The sequence below is a fragment of the Zootoca vivipara genome, chromosome 6 (assembly GCF_965207765.1).
Source record: "Zootoca vivipara chromosome 6, rZooViv2.hap1.1, whole genome shotgun sequence".
Lineage (NCBI taxonomy): Eukaryota > Metazoa > Chordata > Lepidosauria > Squamata > Lacertidae > Zootoca > Zootoca vivipara.
This window is the reverse complement of record NC_142589.1, coordinates 60,882,510-60,900,657: the sequence shown is the minus strand read 5'-3', so window position 1 is coordinate 60,900,657 and position 18,148 is coordinate 60,882,510. Positions and strand designations below refer to the sequence as shown.

General features: G+C 46.1%; 1 protein-coding gene across 1 annotated transcript in view; it reads right to left on the bottom strand.

The window, feature by feature from the left end:
* The window catches only part of EXTL1 (exostosin like glycosyltransferase 1), a 68,786-nt gene that overhangs the window by 6,524 nt on the left and 44,114 nt on the right, over positions 1-18,148 (bottom strand). Inside the window, exons 3-7 of the mRNA XM_035118061.3 lie at positions 14,004-14,097; positions 12,184-12,291; positions 10,711-10,830; positions 6,830-6,962; positions 4,532-4,650 (exon numbers count right to left, since the gene is read on the bottom strand). Of these exons, the coding sequence (XP_034973952.1) occupies positions 4,532-4,650; positions 6,830-6,962; positions 10,711-10,830; positions 12,184-12,291; positions 14,004-14,097 (574 nt within the window). The remainder of the gene's footprint in view (positions 1-4,531; positions 4,651-6,829; positions 6,963-10,710; positions 10,831-12,183; positions 12,292-14,003; positions 14,098-18,148) is intronic.

Genomic DNA, 18,148 nt, shown 5'->3' with positions numbered 1-18,148 from the left:
TTTTGTGACGTGTGTGGGTGAGAAACAACTCAACAACTCTGGGCAATCCTCCGCAAGAAAGCTCAACAACTCCGTGCCATCTCCCCCCATTTTCTTAGGGTCCCCCAAAATAGCGGGTGTCCTATACATGGGGGCGTCTTATAGATGGAAAGGTACGGTACATTCCCTTCTAGGCAACTTTCCAGGTAAAATTCCAGTAGTGGGCGGAGTCAGGGGCAAAAGTGGGCAGAGCAAGAATATTGACTTACACACACACCTCCCACTGAGGCAAGCAAGAAGCATTATCAGGCTGAAAGAAAACCTTCCCTGCCTGCATGAATGGCGTCATGTCAGGTTTGGGCCTTGGGCTCCGTTTTATGAGAAACTTTCCCTGGATTGATGGCAACTGTCTTTGTGTTTAGCCTACCCACTATCCTGCCCCACATCCTATTTCAAAGGATTTATTTTTATGTTTGTATCTCTAATATTTTTTTTCCTTTTAGAAAAGAATACTTACCGCCGACCATATAATTACCATGCTAGAAGCAATTACAGTTCCGCTCTAATAGATGACATCTAGAGTATGCGCTTTAATACAACCTCAATATTATTACTAAAAGCAAAGCATCGTTGCTAATAAAAGACTCTCGTGGGGGAGAGCGCCTATTGTAATGGGTCTATTTCGTTTAATTTAGCAAGAAGGCTTTATATTTCTCCAGTGATTTGAGTTTCCCACTCCACATCTTCTTCGCCTTCTGCATGAGCTAGAAAGTTAACGCAGGGACATAGGAAGAGGCCTTTTGCAGCAGGCGAGCGCATCGTTCCATCGACTCAGCATGATCTACGATGGCTATGGAAGGGGCTCTCGAGGGTTTCGGACAGGGATCTTTCAGAGCCCTGTCTGGAGAGCTTGGGAGCTGAACCTGGGATCTTCTGAATGCAAAACATGTGCTTTATGGGTTTAAAGCACAAGGCACCCCCTCCTTTAAAAAAAGAATCCTGGGAACTGTAGTTTGTTAAAGGCATTGGGAACTGTAGCTCAGTTAGGGGTAAATCACAGTTCCCAGGATTCTTGGTGGGGAAGCTATGTGCTTTTAAATGTATGGCGTGTACACTTAACTACAGCAGGCATCCCCAAACTTCTGCCCTCCAGGTGTTTTGGACTACAATTCCCATCATCCCTGACCACTGGTCCTCTTAGCTAGGGATCATGGGAGTTGTAGGCCAAAACATCTGGAGGGCCCCAGTTTGGGGATGCCTGAACTACAGCATTTCCCCAAGGATGCAAATAATTTTTCTCATGAGGCAAACATCTCTAGCAGCTTTAACTTATGTTAATTTGGCCATCCTGAAGCTATTAACATAGAATCATAGAGTTGGAAGGGAATCTGAGGATCATTCTAGTCCAACCCCCTGCAATGCAGGAAACTGCAGCTGTCCCTCACGGGGATTGCCATGTATTGTGCAGGGAACTCGTGGATGAGAAGAGAAATTATTGTGGTGGGCTACCTTACACTTTTTTCCTTTTCCTTTTCAGAGTTTCTTGCACTCAGTCATGAACTCAAGGAAGGTGCCTCTTAGGCCACCTAGCAAGCTTCCAGCTGTGAGTTTATTGTGCAATTTCACACGGGAGAGCTGTTGTGTGATCTCAGTGACTTGTATGTGCATGTTAGCGGCAGGTTCCACAGGGTATCATCATCGCAATGGAATGCCAGCCCATACTTTCGTTACACTTAATGCAGATTTCCCCATACCATGGAGAATCCTATTTGTAAAAATGAGCCACGGTGCATCTTCTGTCACAGTTGGTGTGGAGGGGTGGGCAACTGGTCACTTGTGAGGTTGTGTTTCATTGGCTGCTCTCTATTGCCACACCCCTATTTCCACTTGCCCAATATGGACATTTTATTTTCAGAGGCCCAAGTGACAAAAAGAGGGTTCCTACTTCCACTGACTGGTGCAGGCTGGAGGCATGTCTGTATTCAAGAAGCCAGGTTGAAGGAGCTAATTTCTCAAGGTCTTCACAAAGTTAAAAAAAAGGGGGGGGGAACTATATCAGCCTTTTAAATGCTAATGATATGGTAGTTTTGCACAAGACTGGCTATCACAATTCCGCTATTTCATTGCAGGTTGACTCAGCTAAATATTCGTCCTGCAGAGTCCATATTATTATTTTTAAAGACACAAAATGGAGATGGATTTTGCTCCATCCCTAGAAAAAGCACAAGACTCCACTTTGCCAACCAAAACATGATCCTCGGTATCGTAAACAATAAAATAGTAGGGCAGGGAGGACCATGCACAATAAAGTCTCACTGAGTTACAATCCCCAGAAACTTTAGCAAACTATACTTCCCACAATTCTTGGGGAAAGGTGCTTTAAATCCCATGGTGTGTACACAGCTGAGATGTTTTTTAAAAAATTAAGAGTAGCAAATCAGAAGGGAAGAGCTGAATTTCCACTGTGCAGTGTGCACTGTGCTTGTTTAGAACTGGTTGCCTCAACTCCTGGTTGTAGCTGGTGCCATGCCATTGTGGATGACACCTCAATACGCACTGCTTCTGCTTGGGTAAGACCAGAACAGCTGCATTTTTGTGGGCTTCCCCTGTTCTTTCCCGCCCTACCTCAGGGTTGTCAATAGGTTGCAGATCAATATCTTGCTTTCTCCTCGCAACCATCTTATGGGTTGGTATTCCAGCAACATCGTTGGGAGGCAGCCCAAAGCCACAATCTTTTGTGGCATGACTGAACAAGGGAGCTGGGCCTCTCTCAGAGGCCAGCCCTACCATCAGGTAGAATGAAGCTGCAGCCTCAGGCTACTGGGTGTCATTAAAGGGCAAACCGGTAGCTATTTCTTATTATCGCATTCTTTTAGAAGCAGGGAGGTATACAGGGGGGTGTTCCATCTGCTTCATGGGGCATAATGACTTGACCTGCCTTGAGTGTGATACACTTTGATTTGGGAGAAAGGATGCACCATTTGCTACTCGGCTTCAGGCAGCAAAATATATTGGGTCAGCCCAGCCTCTCGCCAGAGAAAACCCAGTCTTCTGTCTGCCACATGCCACATACCACCTAAGACTGAACATATGTACTTTGAACAAGTTCAGCTGAAGTAAAATGGACCCCCTGATTAATCTATAAATTCACTTTCTCTTAGTTCCCTCCGACAAGTTCAGTTCTCAGCTGGCAGAGCATGAGACTCTTAATTTCAGGGCCGTGGGTTCGAGGCCCACATTGGGCAAAAGTATCCTCCATTGCAAGGGGTTGGACTAGATGAGCCTCATGGTCCCTTCCAACTCTATAATTCTATGTTTCTGCATAAAAGTATAATTATTTTTAAAAATAAATAAATAAAGGGCCTTATGAAATTTCAGTAGCATTTTACTGTGATTTTTTCCCTAAAATATACTGTACTTTCATGTGTCATTCCGTCCAACAGACACATTTTTGCCAAGCCATTCCCCCTAATACGATGCATTTTTGAATGTCACTTTCACTGACATATTTTTTTATCGACACTGTACACGTTACTTGGCTGGAGAGCTGCCTCTCAGAATTCGCAGAAGCACACATGTGGAAAGAAAGCTGGCGTACCAGTTTGCACACTGCTTTGGAAAGTGCAAATTTAGTTCACACTTCATATGCGAGGTTAATCAACTCTCTCCCCTACCCCTACTTCAGAGTAAATGTGGCCTGGATCTAGGGTGCAAGGGCATCCTAGCCCGCCATGCCCGGGCCAATTTGTTGCTGTGCATTTCTGAGCACCTGGGGTGGCCTGAGATGGGTGAGGCCTGTTGGCAGAGTTCTTCTTCAGCAAGACATAATTGCTGACAGGACTTGCCCCGCAGGTAGAAGGAGAGGTGAGCACCTGCTGGCAGCGGCGGTGGCTTTATGCCCACCCAAGTGCTTCCTCCAAGCTGCCAAGCATTCCAGGGGAAGAAATCTACCATCTCTGACATTTTGCCTTGGTGCATTTGGGTGCATATTTATGGAGGGGCAGAAGAATGTCTCACTTCATCAAAGATTACTGGAGATTTGTTTTTTTTAAAGGGGAGCAGCAGTAGTACAGGAATTGTTACATTGGCACCATCAAGGCAGGACTTTAGGGCAGAAGCCCACAGCCCTGTTCAGCAGAATGAGCACAAGGACCACCCAAATGCAGCAGAGTTTGTGTACCACCATTTGATGCAAGTGATGTAATACATATGAGCATATAAAACAGGTCCAGGGAAACCTTTGAGCCTCCAGATGTCGCCGAACTACAACTCCCATCAGCCCCAGCAGACATGGCCAATGCCCAGGGATGAGGGGAGTTGTAGTTCAGCGATATCTGGAGGGCCAAAGGTTCTGCAGGCATGATCAAAACAGTTCCTCTCCCCTCTGCTCCTCTGATAACAGCATTAAGACCTGGATCTAAAGTTACCTTACTCCACTGAATGGTGGAAAGAATAAAGGTGGGGACAAGGTGGTAGAACCTAGAAGTCAGGGTGTGGAGTTCTCCCAGAAAGCCACTGTATTACCGTAGGACAAGCCACACCTCCTGCTTACCTGGGCGCAGTACTGGGACCCGGAGACAGCTTGGATGAGCTTGAGGATGGGCTGAGAAAGGGAGACAATAGGCGAGACAGCACGGATGAATGCTGTAAATTTGTTGGAGGGGCTGGATCCTGTTACAGGGGGAAACAAACACGATTAGTATGAAATACCAAGACTGCTCCTCGTGCCCCACCTTTTCCATGTAGCCCTGCCTGTCCCAAGGAACTTGCCATCTGTAATGCAACACAAAACAATAGAGGAAAGGGCAAAGAGGGAGAGGAGGGTGGAAAGGAGTGGCTTGGGGGATCGTTGGGGTGGAATATCGCCCATCATGTGATGCTCCTGCTGCTAAAAGAATCGCACTGGCTGCTCAAGGTGTATAAAGCCCTGTACGACTTGGGACCAGGAAACCTAAAAGATCATCTCAGTACCTATCACTGCACCCTGCAGGAAGGCCTCCTCCAGCTGATACCATCTCATCAGGAGTTCAATTAGGCATGGCATAGGAACTGGGTCTCTATTGCCGAAGCATAGCATGTGGGTATAGGGGGACCATGGCCCCTGGTGCACATTTTTGAGCGGATACAACCAGGTACCCCTACGACAGGTACAGAGCCTTTGCAGCTGAGGCACGGAGGCAGGTGGGTTGGTCTAGTGGGCAGGTGGGTGGAGGCAGAGGGGCAGGAGCCTGTTTGGGGCAGGCTCCATTCACCCTCTGTGTGGGCTCTGCCTGGGCCGTCCTGGTGCAGGCCCCCACCCTTGCTGCCCAGTCCATTGGGGGGTGCAGAACACTTGCCATGCCCCCGGCACCGGCAACCCACACTATGCCACTGCTCTGTTGTAGCAGCACCTACCCACCCATTACGTACCAGACAGTTGGCGTTGCTATTATCTTTTTGCCCCCTTCTCTATTTCTAGTGCACACCTCAGCAGAAGGTTGAAGGACAAACATGGAGGGGAGGCATCTGAATGTGCGCTCCCACCCATCAGCGGATGAGCAATAGGAGCGCACCTTGCTCAAGACTTTCAAACGCTCCTTGAGTTTCTCCTCCAAACCTCTGCTAAGGTTTAAAGGAGAAGTGTGAAGGGTGGGTATGAATGCACCTCCAACACTCCCCCTCTTCTCCTGAAAACCTCCACAGTTTGAAGGAGAAATGTGGGGGGGGGGTCCTGAAAGCCCTTTGTAAACATCCCTGTGTGAGGATGTTGACAAAGGGCTGTTTGAAAGCTCTGCAATTCACTTTGAAGCCTTGTCAATCTGGCCTTCAAAGGGAAGCATCACCTGCCATCACTGTGGCATCAGGTGTGACTGACAGGTGGGCAGCCCTGCCTGCTCTACCCTTCATAACTTCGTTTAATCCCTTCCATTGCTTTCAGGCTCCTTGGGAATATAGGCTTGTTTAGGTTGCCTCTGTGCAAGGATGTGCCCTGATGGTGCAGTAATAACCATCGTTCCCTCTAATAGCAAGCGCAGCTGCCGGGTGCTGGCAGAACTGTAGCTAAAATGGGAGCACTGGGGGAAAAACAAGACGATAAGCTACAAGGTTTACAGAGGATATAGCAAAAATTTGTAGGGGGAGTCACCCACTCAGGCATCACAGTAAGGACTGTGCATAAATAAGACAGTAATTGTTATTGTAATAATTAAGGATGCGTGGGAATTTCGGTTCAGTTCATGCTTTCCAAAGTATTATGCAAATTTTACAAAATAAATCAAAAATTGCACTTGTGATTCAGTTATCCAACCAAGCCACATGTACAGTCAAACCTCGGTTTACGCCTACCTTGGCGAGCAACTGCTTCGGCAAGCGACCACCACGGACCCGGAAGTGTTTAGATCCGGGTTCCGTGGCATCGGATGCGCAGATGCGATATGCACAGCTTGCACATGTGCAGAAGTGATCTGCACAGCACGTGCACAGAAGCAATCTATCGGCGCTTCGCGCACATACAGAAGTGTGCCTTCGGTGAGCGACCGCCTCCGCAGAATGGATTGCGGTCGGAAACCAAGGTACCACTGTACAAAAATGTGCATATTAAGAGAAAATACACATAAAAGTACACATATTGGGAGAAATAACAATACAGAATGTATCATCCTGGGGGGGGGGGAATTGCTAAAATGGAGAAAATTTTCATGAGGATGATGTGGAAATGAACTTAAGGTTGGTGGGGGGGAGAGAACAGAAGGGAAACTGAAACTGACAGATTTATCCATCTCTAATGGAATAAAAAGCAAAGTGAAGGCATAATGTGATGTGTTAAGTGACAGTGGGGGTGGTGGCGGGGGGGGGGGGAAGAGTCCCATACCATGTTGCAGATAGTAGAAAGGGAAGTCATTGAGGTGAGTGGAGTATTCTGGCAGTGCCAGCAGCCCTCCTGGAAGGGCGTTCCAGAAGAACTTTGGGCGGGATTCCTGATGAAATATCCGATCCTTTATGATCTAACAAAAGAGAAAGAAAGCTGTCATCACGCAAGCAGCATTACGCTCCTGAAGCTGTCAGCACCTGGCAGGTGATGAGAGGGTGTCACCTGGCCTATGAGATCATCTGCAAACTGCCCTCCTCACTTCAAGGTAAGGAAGGGTGGATTAGGGGCACATAGACACTCAGAGTCTGAACTGCAAGCCAAGAAACCCCAGTTCAAAATTCACCTGGGGGGGTGAGCTTCCATAGTTACCTTATGGCAGGTGGGGAAAAACTTTGGGGGGGGCTTTTGACCTCTGACCTGCTGGCCAGTCTTGGCCTGCAAGGGTGTTCAATTTGACCCAAAAGGCTATTCCCCCCTGAAACCACGCCTACCTGATGAACAGAGTCCATAGCTGCAAAGTGCTGGTCCACCTGCACACTCCCTGCAGGGAACACACACTGGTGATGCAGATAGCAGGACTGAACCCTACACTCATCGGCTGATGAGCAGAGCATTTAATCCTGCAGAAGACTGCTTCACTGCTGGCTCCTTCCCACATGGTGCCTGATAATTGACAGATGATTGACACCTGTCAAATTTGGCCTGGGAAGTGGGGCTGAAAAAGAACTGTCCCATCGGGCCAGAAAGGTTCCCCGCCCCTGCTATAGCCCTTCCTACAATGGGGCAAGAACCTCGCTATATTTTACATGCATGCACAAAGCAGCACATGAAACAGGCTGCTCCCGGTCTTTGGAACTGCCTCCCTAGAGAAACTAGACTCCTTGTCCTTCTGCTGGCAAGTGAAGACTTTTTTGTTTCAATAGGCTTTGGGGAACTGGCTGCTTTCAATGGAAGGGCTGTTTTATTGCAATTATTGGCATGGTCTAAATATGTACTGTATATGGTTTTACAATGACTGTTTCTCCTATGTTCTTAGTGGTTCTTATTATATGTAAGCCACCTTGAGTCCCATCAGGGGAAAAGATGGTATATAAATAAATATTTAATAATAATAATAATAATAATAATAATAATAATAATAATAATTCCAAAGGCCCCTTTGGAGGCAGGCAGAGAAAAATGGAGAGGAACATAATAAGCAAACACACAGGGAAACAGGGACTGGTGGCTATCATTCTCTTATCTGTTTTTAAAATATTGGTTAATATTCCCCAGGAGTTGAGAGGGGAAGGGGTCAAAGCAGATTAGCTGTTTAGAAGAGGGAGATAAACAAGCAGAAATGGCTTGCTAGGAGCCGCGAAGCCCGCTTCCCAGCAGGAGGGCCCCTGCAGCTTACTGGGAAGAAGAGTCGGTGGGGGAGACGCAGCAGGGAGATCTGCACAATGAAAATGTTCAGATGGAGCAAATTTGGTGTTCCTGCTGGTGCATTTGCACCTCACCAACCATCTTGCTGGTCACCTGCGGGGAAGCTAGCGTAGCGGCTCCACCTCACCTGACAAGCAGCTTCCATTAGCAAGGAATGAAAAAAGGCTGCCAACAATACTTTATCTGTATGTGCTATTTCTCTCTCCAACCCAAATTTCCCTGCCTTTTTTTTTTTTTTGGAGGGGGGTTTCAGAATTCCTGTTGAGCAGAACCCTGGATTGGTGATTGTCACCTGTAGCCAGACTCAGCATCTCTTGGGACAGTTTGCAAAGGGAAGTGGTCCCCGTGGGTAAGGACCTGAGCCTCTGCCCTTTTGCTGAGTTACCTCAGGGAATATTTGAAGGCTCAGGTGTTCAGGTTTAGACAAGCAGCTGTAAACTGCAGGGGTTCATCTAAGTTCTCACCACTTTGCTTATCCTGCTGCTAACCAGGCATGGAAACAAACAATGAGGTTGTCCTAATTCTTTCTATTCCTGCCTGGACTGAAAGGAACCAGCTCTTCCCCTTTTTGAGAGACTTTCATGGGGTAGTCAGTAGACAATGACACAATTACAGGCACTGATCAGGCTGACACCTGTTACAGCACTGGATGCAGCCCAATTGCTCACTGGGCCTTAAGGGAAATGTGGTCTGTGTGTTTGCTTTGAAAAGCTATGGATCTAAACACCATGTTAAAGTCTGCAATTCCGCTGATTTCCTGAAATTCTAATCTTAATTTATTTGCAGCTGACCTCTTGGAATATTAATCTTACTTATCTTTCTCACATTGGAGACAAGGTACTGCCAAGAGTTCAGGACTGAACCAGCAGATCAGGTGTTCCAAAACGATTTCCAGGCTTCACCTGCAGAGGCCCAGAGGCCTTGGTACAAAGCATGTTGCTTTGTTTTCACTGTCTTCAGTTTTGCAAGGTTTGTTTGACTTGTCTTAATCAGTACATGGGGGATCCGAGTATGCTTTTGGTTCAGTATTGCCCCAGACACCCCTGATCAATCTCTCTAGTCTTTCCTCGACCACAACAACAGCCATTCATTCATCAACAACAGACAAATGGCGGGCACGACACAGCACTATCAAGTTATGAATGACATGGAAAGAGTTGATGAAGATCCCTCCTCTCATAATATTGTAACTCAGGGTAAAGTACTGAAGTGGGTGGGCTGTAGGGTAGGCTGTGTATATAATCTGAAGGCACATGGGACCACCACCTTGCTGAAACTAAGCAGGTCTAGATCTGATCAGTGCCTGCAATGTTGGGTTCTATTATGTAAGAAAGGTTGGAAAGAAACTTGAGGTGTTTTTTTAAAAAAATATAAAATGCTTCAAAGCAGAGAAAAGGAAGCACTATTTCACTTGATGCACTTGCAGGGTTCACTGCCACCAAAACACCATGATGACTCCTGGCTTAGGTGGTTTTAATATATTTCACAAATGCATGGAGGAAGATCAGTCTACCAGCAACTATTAGTCATGATTCCTACAGAACTTTCCCATCTAGAGGCAGTCTATCTCTGAACACTGCTAGCTTTGGGGGGGGGAGGGGAGGGCAAACAAAGGGAGGTTGTTGTCTTCAGGTTTTCCTGGATGGCTTCCCAGAAGCATTTGTTGAGCTGCTTTGAGGAAACAATGCTGGACCAGGCAGATCTTTCGGTCTAATGCAGCACAGGTCTTCTTACAGTTTCAAATAAAAGTGTGCAGTGAAAATGTTTTCAGTTTCCTTTAATGCTGGGAACAGCAGGGCAAGGAGTGCAGCTCTGGAAGTTCCCATGCATCACCAGGCTTCCTGATCAAGGCATAATTTCCCGTAATTTTTCAGCCACTAAACAATGCAGAATTGTCTACAACTGTTCTATGACCAGCAATAGCCATGGCCTCTGGAGACATTTCCTCTTATTCCTTTCAGTTTCACTGAAAGGTGATGCTCACTTACATAAACGGATTATTATTATTATTATTATTATTAAAAAATGCTGTATGTGCAAGCCAAATGACAGGCTTTTCCTCTGCAAATCTGTCCAGTCAATGAGGACTTGGCATGGATGATAAAATGGTCTCAGAGGCTGTAGCCAGGGAGTGGTTGCCAACATCATATGCCCTGCTGGCAAACATCTGCTGTAGCTCTGCTGAAAGCCAGGTTCTGAACGCCATGGGCATTTTGGTTTGTTCCAACACGGCAATTCTTGGTTAGTGTGTCAGACCCCACCCAGCTGTCTCTTTGGGCCCTCCACGGGTAAGGAGATAAGGATCTGGCCGGCCGGCCAAAATAGATTCCCCATCAATGACAAAGTCAGCCTCCTGCAGTATTCCTCTCTTCAATCCAAACCATTCAGCAACAATTAACATTGAACAAGGAGCTGGCCCATCGAAGGAATCAGCTGCCCAGGCTCTTGTGGCTTACCTCAAGGGTGGTTTGCACAATCTTCTCCACAGAGGAGAAGTATGCTTCCCACAGGAACTGGGTCTGCTGCTGGAAGGCCAGGATCTTGTCGCTGTGGAGACATCGGACTGTAGATGGAATCTGTGAGGAGGTGGGGGGGGGAGGAAGCAGAGTGATTTATGACCAATCACAAATATATACCCAACATACTGGCTTTAAAACCAGGAGCAGCGGGGCCCCTCAGAAGTGAAGGGTAAAGATGTTGAGTCAGCCAAACAAGCTGCACAGCAGGCATTGCCTGAAAGATGCATCGTGCAGGTTACATTTTTCATACTTGGGAAGTCTGAATATTCTGAACTTGGGGGGAGGGAGTCTATAAAACCTTTGGAAATGACATTTTGTGGTCAGGGCAATGAAATAAGTTACTATGCGCTTCAAAGGGAGACTCCGGCATGATACCACTATTTTAAGAAATACAATATTATCACCTATGACCTGAATCAAGAGAACAGGTTTTTTAACCCAATATAGATGTTAATTGCTCCACCAGTGCCAGGAATTTTGTATTACCATTAGCAATGCTTAGGTCACTGTACATTTAAGTTTTAATGTAATGGTCACAGCCTGTAGTTTTTGCATTTCATTATTCTGACCTCACCACTAACTATTGTGCAGGGGGTGGGGTGGGCAGGCATGCACACGCGCGCACACACATAAGACCTTCCAATTTAGGCTTGCACTCCATACATCAACTCCAGTCCACAAAAGCTCATGCCATAATAAAAACTGTTAGGCAACTTCTGCATCTTATATTTAGGACAGGATCATACCACTTTAACACCCATGGCTTCCCCCAAAGCATTCTGGGAACTACAGTTCGTTAAGGGTGATGAGCATTGCCATACCTTCCTGAAAAATGTAGCTCTGTGAGGGGAATAGGGGTTTCTGAACAACACTCAGGACCCTTAGCGAAACTACAGCTCCCATGAATCTTTGCAGGGAAAGCATGGCTGTTAAAACCAGTGCTTTAAATGTACGGTGCAGACGGGGCCTTAGTTGGATATCACCAGTGCTTTTTTATCTGGGGGGATGCATACCCCTAAACATTTTGTGACTCTTAAGTTTGGCCTCATGGAGGGGCAGTATTTCAATATGAGTAGGAAAACGAGAGTACCCCTAAACACTTTTTTTTATAGAAAAAAAGCACTGGATATCACCCTCTGCAAATAACTGCTTAGATGTCTTTCATTATTTCAGGCACTGCTCCTGTCAATGCACCCATTTCCTTCATGGACTCTTCAGATGCACGATCTGCCAAGAACCAGTTCAGGCCAGAGCCGTGATGATCTCACAATCTCGCCTGCTGCTATACAGTAAGCCTACAGTGCTCGGTGTGAAAAGCACAGCCCTGCACAGAGGACCGCTTATGCTGTGCCTTCTTGTACCAGGCTGCCGGCTGGGCTTGGGTTGTTAACACAGTGCAGGCATTGTTACCTGCAGCAGGAGCCTCTCATCCCCGACGATGGCTGATTTGCTCCAGTCGATCACCTCTGAAAATGGCAGCTCCCAGCCGTTGCTGAGCAGCACCGGGATGCAGGCGGCCTGGATCAATGAGAGACGAGGAACAGAGATCAAAGAGACAGAAGAAAGAGAGCTGTGCAAGGGGTGAGGTGGGGAAGCAGGCAGAGGTAGCTTTAGGATGAACAACAGAAATCCATGCATGCTTCCTCAAAAGCAAGCCACACTGTGCTCAGTGGGGATTACTTCCAGGTAAGTGTGCACAGGGTTGCAGCCTTTGAAATTCCTGCTGTGCTAGGAAGAGTGATTTAATTGCAACCTCTGTGTATCATACAAGTGCTCTGTTGCTGTTCCTACACACTTTGGCTGAGCTGCCATAAGATGAGCCTGTTTGTACGTGGGAATCACATACACACAACCTGAACCTCTGCAGCAACCTAGTATAAAGAAAACGGGCTTGGAGAGGCTTGGGGAATGTATGCTCAATTGGAGATTAAGCTAAATAAAATGCTATCGCTTGTTTCAGGGGAGCGATGTACTAGGACATCCAATTCTCAAGTAAGAGACATATATAGCAACAGTGCTTTTTTTCTAAAAAAATGTTTAGGGGTACTCTCATTTTCCTACTCATATTGAAATACTGTCCCTCAATGAGGCCAAACTTAGATTCACAAAATGTTTAGGGGTATGCATACCCCCAGGAAAAAAGCACTATATAGAAATGTGGAGGGGTTTTGCTTCTTTTGATAAGGCTTTCCCTAAATTAATAGCTGGATGATGATGATGATGATGATGATGATAAATAATACTCAGACAATTGATCTTCCCGTTATGGTTTTCAAGAAAATTGGTAGGGGGTGGCAGAGAGTGGAGAAATGTCTCCATCACTATCATATACCCTCAAGGAGAATTCCAAAAAGCACACATCTCTGTTGAGCCATTATTTTTCAGTATATAATACAGATATGCATACACATTAAGCTTTAATGGCAGATCATCAGTCAGTTGGAATGCAACAATTTTAACTTAGAAATGCAAAGAATGTTACCATTAAACTGCTGGTGTGAAGAAGTAACCCCATCAAAGGAAAGGAAAGAAGTAGCTAGGTCTTGCTTGGTTATTTTGCTCTTTCCTTAACTTCCTCTGTGCCAATCTGTTTCAAATAAGCCGTATTATCACTTCATTCACTGGTCAGAGCCAGGTGAGTCCAGCAGTTATCCTGGTACTTCAGCAGATGATGGCACTACTCCTGCGCTTGAAAAGTCTTTCCTGTGTCCTCACCCGCCATTACACCATTTATTGAAAGGAACTGAGCTTGCTGAAGGCATATCTACTCTACAAACTGTCGTGGCCTCCACAAGAAATCCTAGGAACTGTAGTTTAGGAATTGTGCTGAGAGAAAGCACTGCACTTTCCGTTTAAAGAATTACATCTCACAGTGTAAGGAAATGAGGAAATGGGAATGACTCGTAAAACAGCTGATACCTGCAGTGCACTTGAGGTGGGGCAGGTAGATCTACATTACAAATTTTGATTGCTTCAGTACCATTTTCTGATAAAGACAGCAATGAATGAAACAAAAACTAACATTCCCACCCACCAATATATTTAAAAGGATAAATCCTCTGAAAAGCAAAGAGCTGAAAGAGGAAGCAGGGAAGAAAGTTTCTTTCTTCCACTTTCCTTCTTCAGCTCTCTGTACTGTACCTTCTGTGAGAAACAGTTGCCTGATAAACAGTAACAACTATTAAACCGGTTTATATCTGTAAATACAAAAAAAACACTTTTTGTTGTACCTGTAGTGCTTCTAGAAACCGGAAGGACCCCAAGCGTCTCCCTCGGGGAATGATGCAGAAGGTGGAATTGTGCAAAAGTTCCTGGTAGTCAAACCTGGGAAGAAAAGACCCAAACTTATTTTTCAGAAAGTTGCCATTGGTAGCGCTGTACTCTCCCCTATGCCGTTGGACTCATGAGCAGAAGACTTTGACTGAATAGCACTGGCAGGGGAAATAGAGACATTCTGGGATCAAATCAGAAGCTGGGATGGCTTTTGGAATCCCAGGATTGTCCCTAGAAAATTGAGGCACTTGGTGCATATGCAATCAATAGATCAATGTTAATAAATATAACAATATCTGGAGGTCGCCATCACACTAGCTATCCCCAGTAGAGCCAGTACGGTGCTAGATGAACCAATGGACTGACTCAGTATGTTTCTAATAATAATAATTACCGTATATGCCCCTGAGTTGCCTGTTTGGGGGCTGGCGTAATTGGCAAACAACCAGCTCCCAGAAAGGGTCTCAAAACAACTACAAGACTCCAGTGGTCTCTCCTGTTTCCACCATTCTAAGCAGCTACTTTGAGCACACATTGCACATCAGGTCAGGTCCAAGGTGGGCCCAAGATGTACATCCTTCCCGTATGCGTTTAAGGCACTGTGGAACAAAGAATGCACTCACGGCCCAGGGAATGGCTGACAGAGAAGTCGTGTGTGCTGAATGTGACGCAGCTCAGGGGGAGCGGAAAGCTGAAGAGAGACAGAAGTTTCCACACAGCTCTGCTAAGGGTGCCGAGTTTCCCTCACCACACACATACAAATATCTTAAGTACGGTTAGGGAGGGAGGTGGGGGGGGGCAACAGAGGAGCTTTGTACATGGAAGGATTTCCCACAGGATATGTGCATAGTTATATTTCATGGCTTCTCTTCCAGGCCCAGGGCTGCTTAGCTTGTGAATGAGAGCGAAGCGCATTCTTACACGTGGCTTCAAGCAGCTCCTGCTTCAGACAGGTTTGTAACGCAAACGTAAAGCCTGCGTTTCGGACAGAAACGATTGTTCACATTACAAGTGCCAGACGTAATTTTCCCACTGGGTTTGGGCCAGCCCTGTTGTTAAGCAAAAGGAGGCCGTCACCTGGGAAAGCCAAGTAACATGAAAGGGCTGCAAATAGTTATGTACCTGTTTATTATTGTCATGGTTTGAATCTCAGGAAGAGGTGTTTGTGGGATTTTCTGCATCAGGTGAAAAAATAACTGGGCCAGTCAGCCCAGTACTTGACTAGAGGTTGGGGAGCCAGTGCCGCCATCTGCGGCTCTGCCTGGGCAAAATGCCTTGGTTTGGCTCTGTCCTGGGCACAGAATCACCCAGAGGGTGCTTTCTACCATAAACAATATAGTTTGTTTTCTATAAACGTACCCCTGCAGGTTATCTGTTTAGGGTGCCAGCAATTTCTTTTAATATACCCCAAGCAGTTTGCAATTCCAGCGTGTTAGTTAAGTAGATTCATTTATTACATATAATGGATCTCAGGGAAAATGCAATAGAGGACTAAATGGAGTGAATTAACAGTATAATAGTGATAAATGTCTCCTTCCGTAAGGGAAGCATTATTCTGCATTTCATGGAAAATATATTTTTCACACGCACACATTTATTTATTACAAGGGCTGTGTAGCCTCGGCCTCCAAGGAAGAACAAGGCAAGGGGAAGTCCAGATGGGGCGCAACCATTGACCAGAAATGGAGCTTGCTTCCCCACTCCCTGACAACAAAAGCACTCTGCTCCAACGGCCAATTGCCCTGGGACTGCAGAACTGAAGAGAAATATGCTCTGGCCACAGCCATCGGCCAGGGGACCAAGGGCTGGTTGGGAGCTGCTCCCTTTGCCTCCTAGGAAGAACATCAAGCTAAAGAAGAGACCAACTTGGTCCCATCCATCAGCCAAAGAAGGAGCAACTAAAAGAAGCTTTCTTCCCCCACTCTCTACCAAAAAAGAACACTTGGGCTCAAGTAGAATGTGCAGAGAAGTCTGATGGAAATGAATTTGCCAATGTTCACTTATGCGTCCCACATCTGGATCGGAAATCAATCCAGTCAATACGTTCAGTTTGTTGTTGTTGCTTTCAGTCCAAAATGATATATAATTGATTATGTTCACTCCCCATTTGCATTGCATTTCCTTAGCATTAAAATGTATGGAGTGGAAATTACAACACAATTTACACTTTCATTCATTCATTTATATAATGTCCCACCCTCCCAAAGGAGCCCAGGATGGAAATTATGTAATTATGTAAATTACACAAGTTATGTAATCTCATCGCGGCGGGCAGCAAGATGAATAACAGAGTTTTTGGCAGAAGATGAACCGCTCTAGAACAGAAACGGTGCCACATGTGACGAATATGGGATGGAAAACACCCGTAGCCCCAACTGCCAGTTGCCCTGGGACTACAGAGTTGAAGTTTTAATGGTGTGGGTTTGACACATGGATGCACACATGTGTCCTGGGAAAGCCAAGTGCTCAGCCTGCGGAGATTGGAGAAGTAAAGGCACGCTTAGTGTATCAGAGCTGTGGAGCCACCCTCCTAACACTGACGTTGCTGCTGCTTGGCTGGACAGGGACAGAGAAGGGTTGTGGCAAGGTGTGGGCCATGCAGCTGCACCAGTGGAACAACAAATCAGGCACTCCTGTTGGTGGACCTGCATGGCCCAAACCTCACCAGCATGCCACCCTTCCCCTCCCCTGTCCAGGTGTTGTGGGAAAACTCCACACCGCTGTTAGAAGTGGGTCTGAGACCTTCAAAATAAAATCTGAACAAAATTGGTGAAGCAGCAAACAATTTATTGATTGCAAAAGCGTTCTTGCAAGAGCGGGTGTCCAAAAGTAGTCACACCCCAAAATTGGCAGACACAAGCTTATATCCCCTATACCCGAAGCGCAGGTCCCTCCCTTGTCCCCCCCCCCTTGGGTGGGGACTACAAAGTTTTCAGCCTCTCACGACCGCCTAATTACCCTATTAACATTTTTCATTATTTCCCTTATTTGGTCTATTTCCTTTACAACTACATGCTAAGGCAAGCAAAAATAGCTGGAGATAAGTATGAATTGATCTCTATATTTGCTGATGCTTGTCTACTTATCACACCCACATTCTGACCACTAGCAGGTATCAGCAATATGCCTGCTTCTCTGAGATTGCCTAGCGCCCTTGTACAACGCAACATTATGCCTGAAGTTGTCCAGTAACTATGGTGTTGAGCAAAGCAACATCATAGCCGCGGCCTTGTGGCTTTTATATGAAAAGCAACATTTTCATTTCTTACACCATTACTCTAATTTTGGCAGCTACCACCCTTGATTACCTTTGGTCCATGTTTCTTATGTTTTTACACATTGACTCATGTGATGAAGCCACATCCCAACCACTAGTGGGTGTAAATGAGTTCCATATCAGCGAAGCATACAATAAACAGCATTTCAGTTGCAAACGGCCCTTATCTATGAGCATCCTAACCACAAGCTTTTCTAAAGGTACGCCCTAGGTGAGCAAGTCTGTGATTACCTAGCCATTTGCAACCTTATTTATGGTCTTTTGAAGAAGCACGTTCTTATTCCTCACAACCACCAAGACCAAAGCCACGGAAAACACAGGTAAGCAGCAGCGACACAAGTGCTGGTAAGACACCTCTGTCACACCACACATGCTGCTGCCAGGTTGCAGGGCTTGGGTTTTTCATCTCAGTCTTGAGCTGGCCATGCTATTGCTGTTGCACTCTCGGGATCTGGATTATTACACTGCCATCGTCCCCTGTTAGCCGTGGCTTTAGATCCCTATGTATAAATCCAGGCTGATGATGAGGCCTGCACTGCAGTCCACTCACCTGGAGTCTTCATCAGCCCTTCAAACCAGGAAGAAGAAAAAGGAAACTAGTCTTTCTGTTGGGCAAGTCAATGTCTTCTAAACATCTTCCCCAGTGCACAAAGGGCTCTGTTGGGAATGTTCCTGGTTCCTGGAACCTGGCAGCAACCACCATGCTCCATGAAACACCCGGAGATGAAAGAAGCCTCTGTGCGAACTTCACAGTGAGAGAGGTAAATTCACTGCAGGCTGCCTGTGTAACCACAGTGGAAAATCCAATATTTACATTTGCTCTGG